The sequence below is a fragment of the Aythya ferina genome (assembly GCF_964211825.1).
Source record: "Aythya ferina genome assembly, chromosome: 5".
Lineage (NCBI taxonomy): Eukaryota > Metazoa > Chordata > Aves > Anseriformes > Anatidae > Aythya > Aythya ferina.
Window position 1 is genome coordinate 49839184 of NC_140301.1, and position 20489 is coordinate 49859672.

General features: G+C 33.9%; 1 protein-coding gene across 5 annotated transcripts in view; it reads left to right on the forward strand.

Annotated features, from left to right (window-relative positions):
* PPP4R4 (protein phosphatase 4 regulatory subunit 4) overlaps positions 1 to 20489 on the forward strand; it is an 80496-nt gene that overhangs the window by 57577 nt on the left and 2430 nt on the right. Inside the window, exons 12-26 of one of the 5 annotated variants that reach the window (XR_014693449.1) lie at positions 1329 to 1406; positions 2809 to 2895; positions 4171 to 4353; positions 6984 to 7089; positions 7880 to 8027; positions 10240 to 10384; positions 11254 to 11295; positions 11387 to 11461; positions 13749 to 13824; positions 14236 to 14316; positions 14647 to 14740; positions 15157 to 15227; positions 15802 to 15949; positions 16066 to 16100; positions 19020 to 19116. Coding sequence is in view for 4 of the 5 variants with exons in the window: in XM_084520656.1 (XP_084376782.1) it covers positions 1329 to 1406; positions 2809 to 2895; positions 4171 to 4353; positions 6984 to 7089; positions 7880 to 8027; positions 10240 to 10384; positions 11254 to 11295; positions 11387 to 11461; positions 13749 to 13824; positions 14236 to 14316; positions 14647 to 14740; positions 15157 to 15227; positions 15802 to 15949; positions 16066 to 16072 (1341 nt within the window). In the remaining variant the exon portion in view is untranslated. The remainder of the gene's footprint in view (positions 1 to 1328; positions 1407 to 2808; positions 2896 to 4170; positions 4354 to 6983; positions 7090 to 7879; positions 8028 to 10239; positions 10385 to 11253; positions 11296 to 11386; positions 11462 to 13748; positions 13825 to 14235; positions 14317 to 14646; positions 14741 to 15156; positions 15228 to 15801; positions 15950 to 16065; positions 16101 to 19019; positions 19117 to 20489) is intronic. The other 4 variants (XM_084520656.1, XM_084520659.1, XM_084520657.1 and 1 more) reach the window with 4 other exon arrangements.

Below are 20489 nucleotides of genomic sequence, written 5' to 3' on the forward strand. Positions count from 1 at the left end.
TGAACTGCATAAATACTATTAGCTATATGGAGTGAATTTGAGAAACAAATGTGCACTCTCCTGATTTTAGTAATCCATATTGGAAGTCTTCAAGGTTTTCATAGTGCTTTACATAGAGTCTTTGTATTTAAATCCTTAAACTAGCCTTTTATGCCATTATGTAGCTGGGAAAAATGATAAGCTAAGCAGCTTGCTGAAAGCATTTAAATCACTAGTAGGGAAATAAATGAATCATTGAATCATAGATTCTATGAAGCTAAGGTGGCTTTACTTCCACCATCTTAAGGAAGATGGATTGATTTCCACCTCTCCATGCCTGTTGATGCCTTGCCTTAATGAGTGATAATCCAGTTAATTATTGAAATTATTAAGTTAGCATACCATTCTGCATGTTTTATGTCAGATATATAACACTTTCAAGGTTCTGTCTGCATATATGTAAAGTATTTTAACTCATTAAGAAAAATCTGTAAAGTTATACCTTAGTCTGAATGTACATTTAGTGCTGGTTGATGTATTTTTAAAACCATAGCTAAGCAACCACATGACAGGCAGATGTAAGTATTTTATGGCATTCACTGGTAGCTGGATATATGTATATATATTTCAGTAACCTCCAGTAACCATTTCCTTAAAACTTAATCTTGATTGGAAGTAAGCTCTTATCTTTATGTGCTTTATATAAACAACGAAAGCCATTAAAAATCATTGTCTAAGTATTCTGTATGGCAAAAATGTCATTCTTCAGATTTTTATCATATTTGTTATAAGACTTTTTTAACAGTTTGGAGATGGACTTCTGGTATTTTTTAGAAATTTATATGTGACTTATCACTAGAAGAACAAAACAAATAATAAAGGAGTGAAAACTTCTTACGCTGGGGAACCTTGAAATGCAGAACAGCCTAAGCCAATTTTTATATTTTATCTTTTGTAAATTATGTAGCTGACTGTTTACACTTTTATGGATCACGAAGTTTGATATTTGAATATTCCAGAATTATTTATTTTTTTTTTATAACCTTGCAATGCAGTCCTAATTTTTTTTGGAAAATGTGAAATAGAGTTTATTCTATAAGCATGTTTCATGGTTAGGTAATATATATGTTTCTTGTTTCATATTCTTTATATAAGCATATTTTTAATGTGATCAACAGGAAAGTACGTAACTTTAGAAGGCTGATATTAAAAAATTGTTTTGCATCCCCCCATGGTTGTTGAAAAGTAAGCACATGCAGCATAGTTCCTGCAGTGCCATGGAATTAAAGTATGGTTTATCTTGCTATCTCACTGTTTTTTGTTTGTTCTTTTCTTTTTTTTTTTTTGAGGTTGCTAAGCTTTTAAATTCTGGTGTGTATACAATTCATAAAGAACTGGTTACACTATTACAAGATGAGTCACTGGAGGTAATATACTTTTATTGGAACTTTATAATGTTTAATAACTCTGCAATAAGACAGTAACTGCTTGAAATAATCTGTAGCTTTTACTTCTGTTTCACAGACACTTCATAAAGATGCAAGCCTTCTGTGAATAAAAAGGAGGAAAATAGGAAGGTGCTTGAATTCAGTTAACCCATGCTGAATTCAGTAACTTAAAAAAAATATTCATTCTAAATATTTTATTGATTGTTTTATTGTTTATAACCTTACAAATTCTGTGGAAATATTTGGTTTTGGTACTGTGTTAAAATATTTGTTGATAGCATTCCAGGTTTTTGCTTTCTTTTATTTACATCTCTCCCACTGAAGAGGAGATGCAGTTGTCTGTGGTTCAAAGATCGACATATGTAGAAAAGTTTTAGTCCAAGCTCTAGTACAGAATTTCTGGGTGTTCTGGAGATGGTTTAGTTTAGTGTGCCTTAGTTTCAACCTGTATAAAGCACGAGTCATGTAGGTATGTATAACAGATACTGTAGCAAAACTTTTGGATTGAAAAAGGTCTTTGTTTGAGACAAAACCACTGTTTCCTCTTGTACCAATTATTCCAATACTTGATCCATTTTTTTCTGTATAGGATCCTTGGATATGACATAGAAAAAATAATTTTGCTTTGAGGTGCTTCTTTTGGTATCCTTTGTTAGGCATTTTCAAGGGAATTAAAAGTGTTCATAGAACTACTTTTAGTTTGTGAAATTCTGACCAATTTTAAAAGATTTCTCAAGTTGAATAACTGAAGGTTGAGACTCAGAAGCAGCTGGTAATTTTGAAAAATTATCCTAATTATATCTATCTAATAAAAATATCCGGTATAAAAGTCAGAACTGGTACCAAATAATATTTAATGATATAATTTTCTAGTCTAGTTTCAAATCTAGCAACCTTTGAATGTAAGGTTATTCTGTTAATAAAGGATAAATATTCTGTTCTAAATTATCAATGGCAGTTAAATGAGGAAGAGTTGCTTTTAAGATTCAGATGGAAAATATCCAAAATACATTTCTTCATGTTTGTCTAGGCTGTTACTTAACTGTCTATGAAATGAAGATCATTCTTAAGAATGAATGTTACTTTTTAAATATTGTATGCTGTGAACATTTTAGAAAGCACTGACTGTGGTATTGATGTAAATCAAAGCTATAATTCTGTTTTCCTAAAATGAATCCTATAATACTTATATTACTATATTAAAACATCAGTTTTAAATCTCAGACCAGGCTTCATCAGTACAAATAAGTTGTACCTCTTTTTTTTTTCTCTACATTGGTGTGACAGAGCAGCAGTAACATAGAAGGGATATAGTGGTGAGAGACAGAAATTGACTGGAGTTAATTTACAGACCTCATTTATACGACCTTTCTTTAAATAGGTGTTAGATGCACTAGTAGGTCACCTTCCTGAAATCCTTGAACTAATGACAACTAATGGAGGAGAAAACAGTGGAGCAGAAAGCAAGGTGGGTAATCCTATGTTTTTCAATCTACTTTCTAAATTTAAATGAAGCTGGTAGCAAAGTTATTTCAGTAATTGTGTAATAATGTTTTCATGATTAGCTTCTGCTCTGGAGAAACACAGAGCTTCTGGCTTTTCATTACTTATTTTTATTTTTAACCTTTAATAAGTAAGAAAAGATTTTAAAGATTAAACTTATTGTAAAAATGATTTTTTTTTTCAGTGGTCTATATCTAATTAACCACAGATTTGCTGCAATAGATCAGATTTTGAAACAGTCATTAAGACAAATCAAAACTGACAATGCTTTTTAAAAATTTCACACTGAAAGAGTAATTGTTAATACCAAATTTTTTTGGTATATTGCTGTTGCAACTGCCAACAGTTGCCGTTTTCAGACATGGTTGCTGGTAATAGGAAGTCACTTTCCTAATGTAAGCGCATTGAATTAGGACTTGGGAAATCTGAATTTACTTCTCAACTTTGCTTATTTAATTTAATTTTATGTGGCTCTGGGTGATGGTTTATTCAGTGACTCCTCACCTGAAAATGGAACATAAAAGGTATCTTCTGCTTCAAGATGCTGTTTTGAGCTAAATGAATAGAGAATGTATTTTTTTGTTGTTGTTGTTACTTTATGGACAAAAGTTGAAACTATTATTTAAAATTTATCAGATGTTTATAACTGTAAATGCATACAACATGTAACAAGTGCCATGTCAAGTGTGGCAGTGTATTTCACTTTGCTTATTGCAAAAGTGAATTTAGCTTGCCTACTATAAAGTCCTTGCCTCCTACTGAGATAAGATGTACAATTTCTTCCAAAATGAAGTAGGAAGCTGAGAAAAGTAGCTGCAAAGTTTATGAGTCTAGGAGGAAAAGGGGATTTATTTGGTTTAAAGAAGAAAAGACAAAGTGGACTGTCATAATTGTCTTCATACCTGTAAAAAGATATTACAAAGAGAACAGTAAATTGTTTTTCATTGTCAGGATTGGAACTGAAGGTGTATTTAGTTAGTTACTGGAATAGCTTTCTGAGTAGTTAACCATGGAATTTACTGTGTAAGAGAGGTAGTGTAATCGTGATCAGATTTTTTTAAGAAAAAGAATAACACCTCCTGGCAATGGTCACAGTATAGCTGATCCTGTTTGCCTAGAACAATTAATTGACTGCTTAAAATCTATCTCCTCTTTACATTTTTTTGTGCTTTGTTTTTAAGCCTAGTAACATGTCATACAGGTAGAAAATATGAAATTATGTTTATATTTTTATTTCTAGTTACTCTCTATTCCTGACTTGATTCCTGCATTAACAACAGCAGAACAGAGAGCTGCAACTTCATTAAAGTGGAGAACTCATGAGAAGTTACTACAAAAATATGCATGTCTCCCTCATATCATATCGAGTGATCAGATTTATTACCGTTTTCTTCACAGAATGTTGACAATCATTTTGACAAATGTGAGCCCGTCTCTTTCTTGTTGTTTTTCATTTGTTTACGGTATTTAAAACAATTAATACTAGATATTTGCTATATGTAGCACTATTTAAACATTTATCTTAACATAGTATTTCTCACTGCATATAGTATATCAGGCTGTGTTTTATTTTATAAAAAAAATGCTCCATGAACTCTTTTCCCCCAGTTTGAGGAGCAAAATTTGTATTGACAGATTATCAAATTCCACTCCCTCAACTATTCTTTCCTTTTTTTGTGCTTGTTACCAGTTTGTTTCTAGGTAAATCAAAACACTTTCCTCTGAGATACACCTTAAAATCATTAAACAAAGCTGCTATCTCTTTGTTTTTGCCTGTCATATTTGAATCAAAAAGTGTTTGATTAATATTCTACATTGGCATAACCTCTACCAGTCTGATTTTGCATAACAGACATAACTAAAATTGCAAATAGACATCAAATAATCTACATTTTTCCATGACAACTCTGTCATGAAAATCATAGACTGTTGCCAGGTTTCACAAGAACTGTATTTGAGTAGACTAATATTCCCATTCTTCCTCCATTCTCCTTGGTAGGCTGGTATTTTCTATAATAAATTACGGTCTTTCTTCTCAATGTAGGGAGACAGTGCTTTATGGGAAATGAATTTAAGACAAAATGGTACATGATAAATTGTGCTTGGTGGAAACATATAAATGTTCAAACATTTCAGGACCAAATTTCTAGGCAAAAAAAGTATTTTTCAAGTAGTTGCACCTAAAAATGAAGCAGTTATGCCAACCATATATCTATTCAACTTGAGAAAAGTTTGGGTTATAAAAACTAATAAAAATATTAAAGGACTATCATAGAATCATTTAGGCTGGAAAAGATCTCTCAGATCATTCTAGACCAACATCTAACCTAGCACTGCCAAGGCCACTACTAAGCTGTGTCACTAAGCTTTACATCTACACATCTTTTGAAGACCTCCAGGTATGGTGGTTCAACTACTTTCCTGAGCAGCCTGTTCCAATAGTTCACAATCACTTCAGTGAATAAATTTTTCTTTATTTCTAACCTTAACCTCCTCTGGTGCAATTTAAGGCCATTTCCTCTTGTCTTACCACTTGGTCCTTGGGAGAAGAGCCCAATCCCCACCTTGCTATTTCCTCCTTTAAGTTAGTTGTAGAGTGTGATAAGGTCTCCCCTGAGCCATCTTTTCTCCAGGTTAAACAACCCCAGCACCCTCAGCTGCTCCTCATAAGACTTGTTCTCTAGACCCTTCACCTGCTTTGTTGCCCTTCTTTGGACATGCTCCAGCACCTTAATGTCCTTCTTATAGCCAGGGGCCCAAAACTGAACACAGTACTCGAGGTGCGGCCTCACCAGAGCTGAGTACAGGGGGATGATCACCTCCCTACTCCTGCTGGCCATGATATTTCTGATACAAGCAGGATGCTGTTGGCCTTCTTGGCCACCTGAACACCCTGGCTCATTTTCAGCTGGCTGTCAACCAACACCTCCAGGTCCCTTTCCGCCATGTTTCTAGCCACTCTCCACAGCCTGTAGCATTGCATGGGTTTGTTGTGCCCCAAGTGCAGGACCCAGCCCTTGGCCATGATGAACCTCATACAGTCTGTCTCAGACCATCGGTCCACCCTATCCAGATCCCTCTGCAGAGCCTCCTACCCTTGAGCAGATCAACACTGCTGTTCAACTTGGTGTTGTCTGGGAACTTACTGAGGGTACACTTGATCTCCTTGTCCAGATAATTGATAAAAATATCGAAGAGAACTGGGCCCAGTACTGAGCCCTGGGGAACACTATATTTCTAATTAAACCGAACAATCATGAAATGGCTTTGAATGTCTGTTAATCTTGAATTGTAAGAAGTATGATGGGCTTATATTGCAAGAAAAGAAAAGTTTGATAACTTTTCACTTTGAGAAAAGAAGAGCCCAGTCCTTAGTAATGCTAATTACAGAATCACAGAATTTTCTAGGTTGGAAGAGACCTCAAGGTCATCGAGTCCAACCTCCAACCTAACGCTAACAGCCCTCCACTAAATTATGTGGTATTAAAGGATAAGAAGTATGTGGAAGTATTGAATACAAGACGTATTGACTTTGAAAAGTCAAGATTTTGGAAATCCCTCAATTTAACCTCATAAACATCAGATATTATTGGGTTGGAGAACATTTAATATATTTCAGAGCATTTGGCCTACTTTATTTTTTGGCTTGGATTCATAAGCAATTTCAACACATTCTAAAATTTTAATCGTACATCTTCAGGTTTGATTTACCAAGTAAAAATGTGTACAGCTATATCGTTTTTTCATTCTGCAAGACTGATATATACATTCTTAATTGATCATAGAATCATAGAACCAATTGGGTTGGAAAGGACCTTAAAGGTCATGTAGTTCCACCACCCCTGCCACAGGCAGAGGCACTACCCACTAGATCAATTTGCTCAAAGCCCCATCCAGCCTGGCCTTGAACACTTACAGGGATGGGGCTATTATATGAAAATGTATAAAGTTGGGCTAACTTTCAGCTATTTATTCTACTTCTTGATTTTTATACATTTTTGGTTATATACTCCTTCAAGTATGTTTAACAGTATTTCTTTTCTTTCTTTCAAGAATGTCCTGCCAGTCCAAAAAGCAGCTGCTCGAACTCTCTGTGTTTATTTACGTTATAATCGCAAACAAGAACAGAGGCATGAGGTTATTCAGAAACTGATTGAACGTAAGATAATTTTTCCTTGATTACTTAAAGATGCGAGTTAGTATTGGCTGAAGATCTATTTATGGTTATATATGTATTCAGTGCAATTTCCATCGTTGGTGGCATTATACTTAGACAGTTGCTCACATTATCACCAGTCAAAACATACTTTGTATATATATATAGGAATATCTCTGAAGTTTATGCAAAAGAAATGGGGAGAGGCAATGTGGGAAATTGATATGCCAAGACCCCTCCAACCCTACTTCTTGAATCCAAAATTATTTAGTTGTAGGTGCTGCAACACACAGAGCAGAGTTCCTCTACAGAAGTATAATTCTCTGAAGGCTTCAACATAAGAAATGTTGGATAAATCTCAGAAATTATTTTTTGAATGAACTAGTCACATGAGTAAGTTGACGTTCTGGCCTATGTTGTGTGTTCTAAAGATGAGTTAGAAGGTTGAATTGTTCTCATCAAAATTATTTAATATTTACACTGTAATTTTAATACACCTCTGACATCATCTAAATGGCATGCCAGGCTTTGTTCAATCCAGTAACAAGTTCACCTGATATTTTTCATTTTTTTTGAACGATTAAAGGCATGGATTGGATATCTGACAAAAGTGCTCACTGACAGAAATGGTCGCTGATTTCAGAGGGTTAGTCTTTCACTGATGGGAAGAATTCAGGTTGAAGTGGTGTGCCTTTATGACAAGCGTGATTATCATCTTTGAGTCAAAGGTTAAACTTTAAAAGGGTGACAAAGAAAACTTTACAGCTAATATTTGTGGATTATTATTTTTCAGAACTGGGCCAAGGAAAAAGTTATTGGAACAGACTTCGTTTTTTAGATACTTGTGAATTCATTATGGAACTCTTTTCAAAGTCATTCTTCTGTAAATACTTCTTTCTGCCTGTGCTTGAACTTACACATGACCCAGTGGCAAATGTGAGGTACTGTGCAAAGAGTATGTAGCAGTGTACAGGGAAAAAAATAATATATTAACAAATACAGTTATGATTTTTTATGTCTTGTTTAAATAATGGGGCTTGAATAAGAAGCCTTCAGCATGACTAGTTCTAAAGGTGTAGAGGACTTATGGGCATAATGTCAAAAAAACACACAAGCAGGTCAGTCTGAGTATTTGGGGACTGATCAAAAGTGTCAGGTATGGGGAGTGAAAAAGAATGTGAAACACTGGTAGGTGAGAAGAAAGTAATCTGTTTCATGGGTCTAGGGACACAAGCTGAACCTAGCAGTCTCCATCAATTTCAACATAATATGTAAAGCTAAACAAGAGTAATTCTTTCAGTGGTCAAAGTTTAGGAGTTAGTGTAGGTTTCTCCTTGTGAGTAAATTTTCTACTTCATTGTTAAAGTTAATTGAAAAAGAAAAGAAAATATAGGGGATTTAGTATGTTACTCGTTTTCATACAGTACTTTTTACTTTATTTTAATAGAGACTTTATATTTTCTTCCCTGAACAGATCAGCCCAGGCAGTTCAGTAGTGATTACCAATAAGAAAGTTGTTACTTTGGTAGTTTGTTTGTTTTTGTCATGTATTTTGTTTGATTTTGAACTTTGTTTGCTGATTTGTATAAATCATGTTGTCATCCTTAATATGTCTAAGCATCTAATACTAATGCTTCATAGAGGCTTATGTAAGCATAATTTGCACATACATGTATCTATTCAGTAAAGTTCACTAAATACAGTTTATTGTGAAGTAAAGCAGTGTTTAAATAGACCTTGTGTTTAGTATTAAACTACTACATCTTAGGTCAGCAAGTTCCCAAACCTAAAAACTAAGTCATTTTGTGCATGTAGATTGACATTCATGTTTCATGTTCTTGTGTTAAGGTGATTATGCTAAAAAAAAACAAACAAACAAACAAACAAAAAAAAAACAACAAAACCCACCTTCATTTGTGTATAATCTTATGTGATTTATTGCTTTTTAAATACATTTCAGTTGAAAGCTCTACTGATATACTATTAAAATGTAATGAAACCTTAATTGACACGTTTTTGGCATAATTCTTTGCTGGACTGTTCCCCAACATTTTTTTAAAAGGAACTCACAGTCTGTTGTGAAGTTTAAAAGTCAGAACTAGATCTTACCTCTTGATGTCAAAAAAGGGAAAAAATAAAAAATAAAAAATTAGGGAGATGAAATTCCAGCTTTCTACTGAGTGATATAGTTCTTTATAATAGGAAGATAGGAAGGTTAAAATATTTTGAACATATAAAAATATGAGAGAAATTCATGTAAGAAAAATCTTCAGAATGTTGTTCATCACAATGCTGTAATTTCTGACATAGGATTGTCTCTGATCAAGCGAATGGAATCTGAGAACAACAGAGAATATCACCATATTCTTCATTTATTAAAAATTCTATTTTAGATTAAAATTATTCACTATTATGTTGTTACAGTCTGATCAAATGCAGAGTTTTCTTTTCTTAAATGTATTAAATACTTTTAATTAATATGTGGAGTATTTTGATTTTAAAGTTAGAAAAAGGAATGCATATGTTTTTTATATAACCAATTTAGAAGCCGTATCCAGAGTTTAAGGCCGATAATTGCTTCTGTTCTTAGTACAGAAAAGACACAGTTAAGTTCATCTAAGTGCTTTATGGCATTCAGTTTGCAAGTAGCCAAACTTAAATTACACAAGGGCACTGTAGTAACAAATAAAAATTCGTCCATGGCGTGTCAGAGCAGAATAGCTGTTAAGTTTGAAGTTTATGTTCTTGAATATTTTTTATGAATAATGTTTCTCCCTTAATTTACTGCCTTTAAAATTGTATCCTCAATCAATTTATCAGCTCACAGCTTCTGCTGGGCATGTAGGTCATTTTGAAAATCTAGAGATCTGCTTATCTTTTGAGGTTTAAAAAAAAAATAAAATCTTTTGAGCTTCAAATATGTGTCTGTGGTCCCAATCTCTGGAGAATTTTTTTGAAAATGTCACAGTATGGCTGGAGATAACCCATAAGCTGAAATAACTTCTGAATAATTACACTTACTAATTTCATGCTTTATCTTCAAATAATTTATTTTTTTTTAAGTCAAATAGCAGCATGCAAGTCAAAAATCAATAATGTTTATTAAATTCTGCATCAAAAGATGAATTATCATTCTTATTATTTTTTTGACAGAATGAAGCTGTGCTATTTGTTGCCAAAAGTTAAATCTACTCTGAAGATTCCCAGTGATAAACATTTGCTTCAGCAGTTGGAGTTATGTATACGGAAACTTTTGTGTCAAGAGAAAGACAAAGATGTCCTGACTATTGTGAAAAGAGTGAGTGGTATTTCTTGTTGGGGTTATTAAAAATTAAGATGATCAAAGTGAGGCTTTCTGTTGAGTCTCTTAATATAGGAATAGGAGGCTAAAGACCTATAGCTATTTTGTAATTCTGGATAATTAAGAGATGATGTAATATATTTCATTCTATCAAATTTAAGAGTCGTTTTTTCCTCAGTTACTTTTATTGCAGTTATTTTCTAGATAAAGAACTTTGGTTCAATGTCTGTTTGTGGAGAAAATAGCATATGTCTCCAGATAACACTAGTGTGAACCTAGTAAAAATGATTGAGTCTTTGAGGTAGAAGTATCTGGCTAATTTATTTATTTGACAATGTAAAAAGAAAGCCTTTTCAGTAGTTTCAGATGTTACAATACCTTTGGAATGTGAATGTTCACAAAAGGTTAATCTCTTGAGGCATGTTCATGCTCAGTCTCAAAGAAGCTGGGAATTGAAGCCACCTGAAGGAGGTGGCTACCTTACAGGGCCAGTCTGCAGAAGGGATTGGATGAGCACCTGCTTAGGGTTCCCTGGCTTGTTCATTTTTTCATTCTTGGTTCCTAGGGCCATGTTACAGCACATCATGCTTCTAAGCTCTCCTCAAGTGTATTTTGAGTTGCATATTAGGTCTATTAGTCCTTCATTGTGAGACTTAGCAGTGCTTTAAGAATACTCTCATGACAGTTTTTGACTTTAAGCATTTGTAGCACAAAAATACAAGCATAGACTTCATGTGTTTAAGGAGAAAAGGCATGTTCAGTTTTGAATACTGCTATTTTAAGCTTTCTTATCTCCACAGTTTTTGAGTTAAAAGTTTGGCTTACTGTTGAGTAAGGATAAATAATATTTTGATTTTTCTTTATAGACAGTGTTAGAATTGGACAGAATGGATATCTCTTTAGATGCTGTAAGTACTTACTAGTTTTCATATTTACCAAGTACTTCTAATTCCCATTTTCATGTAGTGATTTTTTATTTTTATTGATTTTATTTTGAAGTTTCAGAAAAGATTTTACGAAAATGATTTATTGGACCAAGAAAAAGAGAGACAAGAACATCTCCTTTTGGAAATGGTATATTTTATCAGTACAACCTGTCTTTTCTTATTTCTAATAGTTTGTAGCTAAATATGATTGAGACAATAGTTTTATGGTAGGGGAAGTATTACAGAATAACGTGGTAGGTTTATAATCTGTGTATGATTTCATTTTACCCTTTACACTAGGATTAAATCCTTTAAAATAGCATAAACTATGTAAAATATAACAAGATCTTCCTTTTCTTTGCTACCTAAAGGTTATCGTGTCAATTAGAAAGGCAAACTGGAATTGCTTAATAAATATGCACACACAACACCTCTGTAGTTCTAAAGTCCCAAGCATACATTTGAAATTTTTTGAGGGAGCTTTGCAGTTTTTCTGGTGAATGAAACACCTCAGAATTCACGTACAGCCTCCACAAACAAAGAAGTTAATGTTATAACTAACTTCTTTTGCGCTGAGGACACTGAAGGAAAAGTCAGTGTGTTTGTGTTACAGGCTTTCCTGTTAGACGGAAAGAAAGCAAGAGAGGCCATTGACATCTGTAGCCTTGCAGGAGGGAGCCTTAGTGTAGGTTATATGGAACAAAATCAGCTACAAGGTACCTAGGATTTGGAAAAGAAGTCTGCAGAATGATTTTCCAACTAAGAAAAACATTTATGATCTGTCCGTCGTGGCTGTAAGCAAAAGCTGCAGCAGGCACTTCACCACATAGCCTACTACATTTTCACAGAACCTTGGTTAAATGACTTTCAAGGATTGTAGGAATCCTCCATTCTGTTGCCTCCTCTGCAGACCAGTGTGTGCAAAGCTAGGAAGCTGACAGGCTTTAGAAGAGGCCAGGTATTGTTAGTACAGTTTCTCTGACTTCTTGTGATGGAACTGCCCTGTAGCGAACCAGTACAGGTTCAAGACTGTCCAAAAATTTCCCCTGATTCCTCTGCAGAGCTCGTGTTTGTGGCCCACTTTGATATCAATAGGTACTACAGGCTTTCTCTTAGGCTGTTAATTTTCTCAATTATATGATATCTGTCTCATGTACATCCTGCCACCTCCTATTATATTGCACCCATGGTTCAATCATTTGTTCTCAGGATGCATATTCATTACGTACACTTGTTCTTAGTGCAAAACTTGATCTTAGCTTTAGCAGGTTTTAGGTAGGTACAGTTACTGTTTTTTATAGTGAAAGCATTTGGGGCTATGGCAATGTAGCCTTTAGTGAGCCCTGTGTTGTAGTGTTTCATAAGATTTATTTTTACCATGTTTCTACAGCTGCACATCAGAAGAGTGCCTGTATTTTTATGACATGGATATGGACATGCCTTCTGTATCACAGAGGTCTTTTTGAGCATATACTGAGTGGCATACTTTTGAAGAATCAGAGGTGTACACAGAAAACTGTGGCACGTCACAGTTCTGAATAGATGAGGAGTTATTGGACCCAGTTACATCTTTTAGTATTATTTAATAAGTTTATTAAAAAGATTCTTTAATTTTAGAAAATGACTTAGTAGAAACTATATTCCAGAAACCTTGACCTGAATTAATTACCTCTTTTTTTTTTTTTTTTTAACTTGGGTAGTAATTTGAGTGAAATGGAAGAAAAGTGTAGAATAATTTGGGTTCACTTAGCACTTTTCATTATGAATATAGCACAGAAAATAAACTAATATATTAGATAGGTTTTTGAAGATGGAGTGATACCTATTCACCAAGAATCATGAGACAAGTGTTGGCTTCAAACTGTTGATATATCTGGCTAACTCTTCTGTCTATGGATGTGCTCTCAGAAGATATTCTAAGGCTAGCTAATATTACAGAAAGGCAAAAAACAAAATCCCCAAAATTGAAGAACTGTAATACTTTTATTTTCCATAAAGGCTATCACCTTTAGATGTTATTTTTTGGTCTTTTAAAAGTTTAAGCATATGTGACACACCTTACTGTTAGAGAAAAACATTTTCATTGATGTTTGAATTCATAATGTTCCCAGTTGCAGAGAGTCTTGTACCCTTGCGTCCTTTAGCCACATCTATTATTTCATGTATGTTCTATTATCAGAGCATGTATGTAGCACCACAGTTTTCCATTGGAAACAGTCAATTTCTATATCCTTTGTACCTTTTTAAAAAAAAGGGGGGAGAAAAAAAAGCCTTTGCAGTGATAGTAGGAAAGTGTAGAAATTAACTGTTATTTTGGTGAGTTGGAAGCATGCCCTTTTTTGTAAATGTCCAGCCTAGTTGTAAAATATTTTTTTTTGTTATTATTACTGTTTTTTTTAGCTGAGTAACATCTAAGGAAATTATTAATTTTTTAGGAACAACTTGAAAAAGAGAAGCAGCAAAGTGAAGGAAGATCTACAAATGTTAATGATAAAATATTTGAAAAGAAGCGTAAGTTTATTTGTGTGCATATTGCTTGTACATTTATTACTTTTACTTTTACATAGGTAGGAGAGAAAGAAGCAGAAAGGAGACACTGCTTATACAGTTAATACCAGAACTTTAGAAAGTGACAATAAAACTATTTTGTTGTTGTTTTCTGTATGTTTCTAAAGATACTTAGGAAAATTGACTTGATATTAGAAGGAAGGCTTTTGCCTTTATTAATGAAATACATGACTTTAATATGTTTCATTTTAGGATGTAATATAAGAACTTGCCTGTGGTATTTCCAAAGTATTAGTAGCACCTGATTAGATATTATTGCCACAGGACTTGTAATGTTATGCTTTCTTTCTTTAGGTAAAGCTATTAAACAGAGACAAGTAATTTATAGTAGGCTTTTTTTTTTTTTTTTTTTAGGTAGAGACAATAAAACGTCATCAGTGTTGGCAAAAAGTATGACTCTTTCTGTTTCTGGGAGCTCTTCTGGTACATCAGCAGGTGAAGATTCTCCAAAAAATTATTCTAGAATGCTTTGGTTTCATATAAGCAGGTTAAAAATCAGCAAAGCTGCTGTTGGTTTTTGTGGGCCAGAGTTTCACTTAGGTAAATAGGAAAATAATCCATTCCTAGAACTCAGTGTAATTTCTATGCTTTTTGGTTTTATTTTATTCTTTGGTATATAATAGGCGACTTCAATTAATTATTGAGGTATTTATATCAGTTTTTCAGTTACCATAGGTTTACAGAATATAACATTAAAAGGTGTTCTTAATTACTGAGTAAATGCATGATTTCTATATTAAAAATTGTTGCTACTTGTAATTTTAGGCAAAGAAGACAAGAAATCCAAGTTGGTTCGAAGTCAGTCTTTCAGTACTCAAGCACTACATCCAAAATACAGCAACATAGACAAGTGTCCTAAGTATCTTTTTGTATATTAATTGCTACCTAATAGATAGCTGTAATGAAATTATAGGCATGTTAATCTATAGAAATGGGGATGTGCTCACTGAGTTGTGACCTAAATTTTCAGCTTTTTACTTGGGTAAGGTTGTTTTTTAGTTTTGAACTGAGGGAAGAAATATCATTTTAAGGCATACTGAGGTCTAAAAATTCTTGAGAGTTCCTTTTAAGTTCATATATGCCATCTTTTATCACATATAAATTTATTTTTCAATATGAACTGCGTTATCTAAATTCTTTAAAAAAAATAGCATATCTTTCTCATTTAATTTATTCAGATAAACTCAGAAATTACTTTAAACATTATCAAAGAGTAGGATGGAAAATTATGCATTTGAGAAGAATAATAAGCAATTTTGTTTTGTTTTGTTTAAGTAAAAGCTCTGCTACAGGATATACATCTTCAGTATCAGGAATGGGGAAGAGTTGTATGTTATCCTTTACTGGTAAGTAGGTTATTACTTTATATTTACATTTGGTTTTGTGAGGATGATGACTTCCTGGGCCCTGTCAAACAGGCATGCTGAAAGATACTGTCTGCCCAAATAACTTAAAACAATAGATATCCATTATGTTTGAGCACTTAATAAGTGTTAGTCTAGTTAGTCAATTTTTCTGATTTTTATTTATTTATATTTTTCTTCATGTTCATTTAATGTTACAGTTAAAAATAGTAAAAATAAACATGAATTTGGCATTTCCATCTTATGTGAGCAAAGGCATATCGTGTTTAAGTTCTGCTGAACTGGGTGAGAGAAACCACTGTCTGGAAATGCTTCTCTCTCCATTTGCAGTTGAAGAGTTTGGATTATTAGTTTAGAATGCTTTCAGGAGGAACATGTCTTTTTACATTCACTACCAGTAGACACTAGATAATTAGCAACCATTCACATACAGAAAGTTAACCTTTTGAAATAGAAAATATCCTGTTATTGCTGTAAGAAAAACGTCTCATTCTGATCATTCTGTGTATTTTTTTCAGACAAAATTCTTTGTCTAACCTACAGCTTTTTATTCCAGATGATACATTCCGGACTCGTTCCACTGGTAATAGTGGGAATGCTACCTTCCCTTCCAGTTCCTCCCTTACAACTTCTCGCAACTCCTTTAATTCAGCTGACCAAAAGAACAATGGAAATAAAGAGGGTCAGTCCCGAAAGATGAGCATGTAAGTGGTTGACAAGAGGTTAGGCCAAGTTTATTTGTAACATCTTCAAAGGGAACACAAAAGAGCCCTGGAAAATTAAACCTATATTTATGATACTTTTTTTTTTTTTTGACCAGATTTTGAAATACAAAACCAGCAGGATAGAAATGTGGTATGTGCAATTACAAATGCTTTCAAGATTGCTGTACATTCCCTTTTAATTAGTCTTTCTCATTGTTTGCTTTGCACATGTTCGTATTCAGCTGGTGTGATACGGGGAGGGTGGAATGGGACAAAGTGAACGTTAATGCATTTGATATATAATAATTATAGTCACTGTGATTAGCTGCCTGTAGTTGGAGAAATAGAATGTATGTGTTTATTTTTTCCTCTTCCTTCTTTTTATGTGTTTGTATATGTTTATGTGTTACTATCCAAAGATTTTTATAGAATTTTGATGAACTGATAATACTAGTTGTTATTAAGGCTGCCTCTTTGCCTTATGTTAATTTTTTTAATTAAAAAAAAAAAAAAAAAAAAAAGCCTCAATCCTAGGCGTCTTCCTCAGGCTGTTTTTCTGTAAATGGCAGCCTGAACTGTTCAACGTTTTGAAGTAACAAAATGAAAGATGAATTTCTTTGGTCCTTTGATAAAATTGTAACAATTTTCTTAGAAAATCTCTGTGATGTGTACTTATTTGGTCAAACCTCCATAGATTCTAGTAGCTAATTCCCTGCAGATTCCTTTTACAGAATAGTTTATAGTTCTGAATTACTGTCATTTGACTAGCTGTAATTTTAGGTGCTCAAACAGATCTTTGTTTTCCATCAGAGATTTGCTTGCTGAGCCAAAGCAGGATGGAGAAAGGATAGAAAGCATAGGAGCCAGATACAGCACAAAAGTGAGGTTATTTGGGAAAAATAGACTTGAATGTAAGAGAAATTAAAACTAGTTGAAAAGGATGGGAAAATGCAGGCTGGTACTTGCATTTGAAAGGTAGGAGAGACCAAGGAGAGTACAGAACCTGAGGCTATGACTTGATGGACAAAAATAATGGAGCTGAGATATGTATGCTTGGCCAGATAAGGAAGAAGAGAGGCATGACACTAGTTTGCCAGATACAAAGAGGAAACAATAATGATATCATTCTTTCTAGTAACTTAAATAAGCATCTGTACGAACTCATATTTTTCCACTTCAATATTTTCAGATTCCTTCAAAAAAATTAAGACATTCCCTCCACACTTTACTCACGGATGAGTTTAAACAATTATTTAATTGTAAAATAAATCACTTAAAAGTTTAACAGATGTCAGAAATGTTCTCTGAACAGCTTGCATTCATCTACTTGTATACATTACATTATGATACAGTCCCTTGCTCTTTCTCAACTGGAATTTTACCACCTTCTTTGTACAAGATAAATTTATTCTGGAACAAAATCAAACTTGCGTAGTGACCTATTGTTTCTTAAGCTGCATTTTCTTTGTAGAAAAAGTTGGACAGTGAGTACTGAATGAAAGTGGACACTATATGTTGAGTCAGTGCTTTCACAGCAGAAGTACTTTAAGATGCCAAGTCAAATTGCACTCTGTTCCTGTGTTTGCCAGAGCCTAATGCATTCTTTTAAATACTACACACAGTGCTTACTTTTGATAGGTAGTCATTAAGCGCTCGATTATTTCAAAGTGCCTGATTGCATACTAAACTGTTAGATTAGTAGATTAGCTAATCATTTCTAGCTATCTGTGTAACTAAATGGGACATATGCCTTGAGCACATAAGATCACATACAGTGCTACCTACTTAGAAAAATTAGGTCTTCAAAAATTTGTGTTCTTTTACACTAATCAATGTATACCTTTGCTCCCTCTCTTTAAAACTAGAATAATAGTTCACACATTGTGACTTTTTAGCAGCCATTGTAGAAATTCCAATTACTCATTCATCTTGCACAGATTTTTGAAAATTTATTAGTATTCACAAAACAGTTTGATACTAAAATTAATTAGATATTTTTTCACACCTTATAAAAAATTTTCAAATTTCAAAGTTTTTTGCTATTTGCAACTTAAAATAAAACTAATATATTTTGTTTGAACACAAAGGGGCAGAAAAAGACCCACAACAGAGCAGCCTATACCTTTGACTTCAGGCAGGAAAACGGAAGTTAGGAGACCCAGCTTCAAGTGTCAGTGTGCCATACCCAAATGAATAGTTTAACAAACTACTTGAAAGTATGTATCTGATTGTACAGAATGATCTGGATGCTTCCTCTGGTTTAGAAAGTCCCCAAACTGCATAGTGTCAGAAGTCAAGAGGATATACTAGGGGAAGAAAAGGATTTTTGGAGAAAGAAGAGTAGGTTTTGGATAGCCTACATTTGGCTCTGAATGTGAGTTTTAATATTTTGTGTTCTTATGGGAGAACACATCTCTCAAGTTAGCATTATGTTTATTGTTTGGAACCTTCAATTTCTCTTTTGTAAACTGGCCCAGTACTTAATTGTTTTCATTAAAAAATGGAGCAGCCCTACAAAGAGAGAGTAAGAGCTATCATTCAGGAACAGTTGGTGGTAAATGCATTCCCTCATGACCTTGTTGACCACAGATTTACTACCTTTTGGTTTATTCACTCTTTTGAATGTATAATGTAATTTTTAATATGCTTCTTTCTCTAAATTATTATGCGGGTCTTTAAAGAATGGAAGATTAGAGCAATAATGTGTTGTTTAATAATTAAATACCAACAGATAATTATTAGTGATTCTTACTCAAAAGTTATGTATGTTTGGACATAATATTACTTAATTGACTAAATGTATTTTTTTTTTCCATAAAACTTCTCTAATGCATATCTGCAAAGGTTCACTTTTGACGAGTCCTTCTGCAATTTTTAGGGGTGAAGAATTTCTTTTTCCATATATTTCATGTATTTGTGCTATTCTAGGACTTTCTAAAATCCAAAGTTACTTTGATGCAGAACTGAGGTGTTGCCATTCTCGAGCTCAAATATTTTGTTTGTTCCACTTCAGAGAAGTTTGCACTGATTAAAATATTCCTTTTTTTTTTTTTTTTTTTAAATAATATAGATACAGGAAAAACAATCTCTGTAAAGCCTGATCTAGTGCTTACAAGCAGACAGTTGGAAAATGACCACTGGATTTAGCGTCATTTGTCAAACCTTAGGTAATACTCAGGCAATAGAAAATGCAAGAATTATGCTGAAGATGTACCCATATATGTTAATGGTGGAGCCACAGAAGAGATGAGCACCTTATGGAGTAGGATAGAATCACAAAGAACACTGGTTGAGTATTTCATCCCACAGGAGACCATACTTAAGTCAATTTGCAGAGCAAATGTACTGATCAGACTTCCTGCTGAAGTGATGCTAGTTAGATCTTGAATCATCCTAGGGCAGAAATTTACACCATTTGTAAACACTGAGTTGCATAAAGTAGTCCAGTCTTGTATTATTATACTGCACAGATTTATTATTTTCTTGAAAATGTTTTCATTTAGGGATAAGAAATGCTCTTTTGCTTGAGTTTATTTAATTTTCGATTTAAAAAGTGTAAGTTAACTTCAAGAATGAGGAGTACAGGCTTTCCATTCTGTAAAAGGTGGGAGTAGATTTACTAATGCATTGAAATCAATTTGTTATTGATAAGTTGATATCAGTATCTTGTAAGATATCCACAGCTGACCTTTAAGATCACAGAATCACAGAATTTTCTAGGTTGGAAGAGACCTCAAGATCATCGAGTCCAACCTCTGACCTAACGCTAACAGTCCCCACTAAACCATTTCCCTAAGCTCTACATCTAAACGTCTTTTGAAGACTTCCAGGGATGGTGACTCCACCACTTCCCTGGGCAGCCTGTTCCAGTGCCTCACAACCCTTTCAGTGAAGAAGTTCTTCCTAACATCTAACCTAAAACTCCCCTGGCTCAACTTTAGCCCATTCCCCCTCGTCCTGTCACCAGGCATGTGGGAGAACAGGCCAACCCCCACCTCGCTACAGCCTCCCTTGAGGTACCCATAGAGAGCGATAAGGTCGCCCCTGAGCCTCCTCTTCTCCAGGAAGAGGAGGCATAGATATGGATAGATATCCATAGATATGGATAAGATATCCATAGTAATATGTTGTAACAATTATATGCATAAGTATATTGAGATAGTGTCTTTCATCCAGTCATATAATTGCTTTAGGAGGTTGAGCACAAGATTAAATAGTTCTGCTACTGATATACTACACATTGAGGTGATTACTTAAGGCTTATAATCATGTTTTCCTCCTGCCATGTAAGATGGTACAAGTTCTGAGGTCCAGTGGCATTTGAAGGCATTTTGGATTCCACCTGTACCATGAAGCTAATAGATACCCTAAAGGTGGTGTATTGTCATGGTAGGTTCCACCAGCAATTTTTAAGAGTGAAGAAGAACAATATCTTGCTTTGTAAATTGTATTATAAAATATTGATGCAAATTATTATTTCCATGGATTTCTGCAAGTGAAGTCCTGTTCTTTCAAAGATTTCTGGCAGTTACAGAAAGTT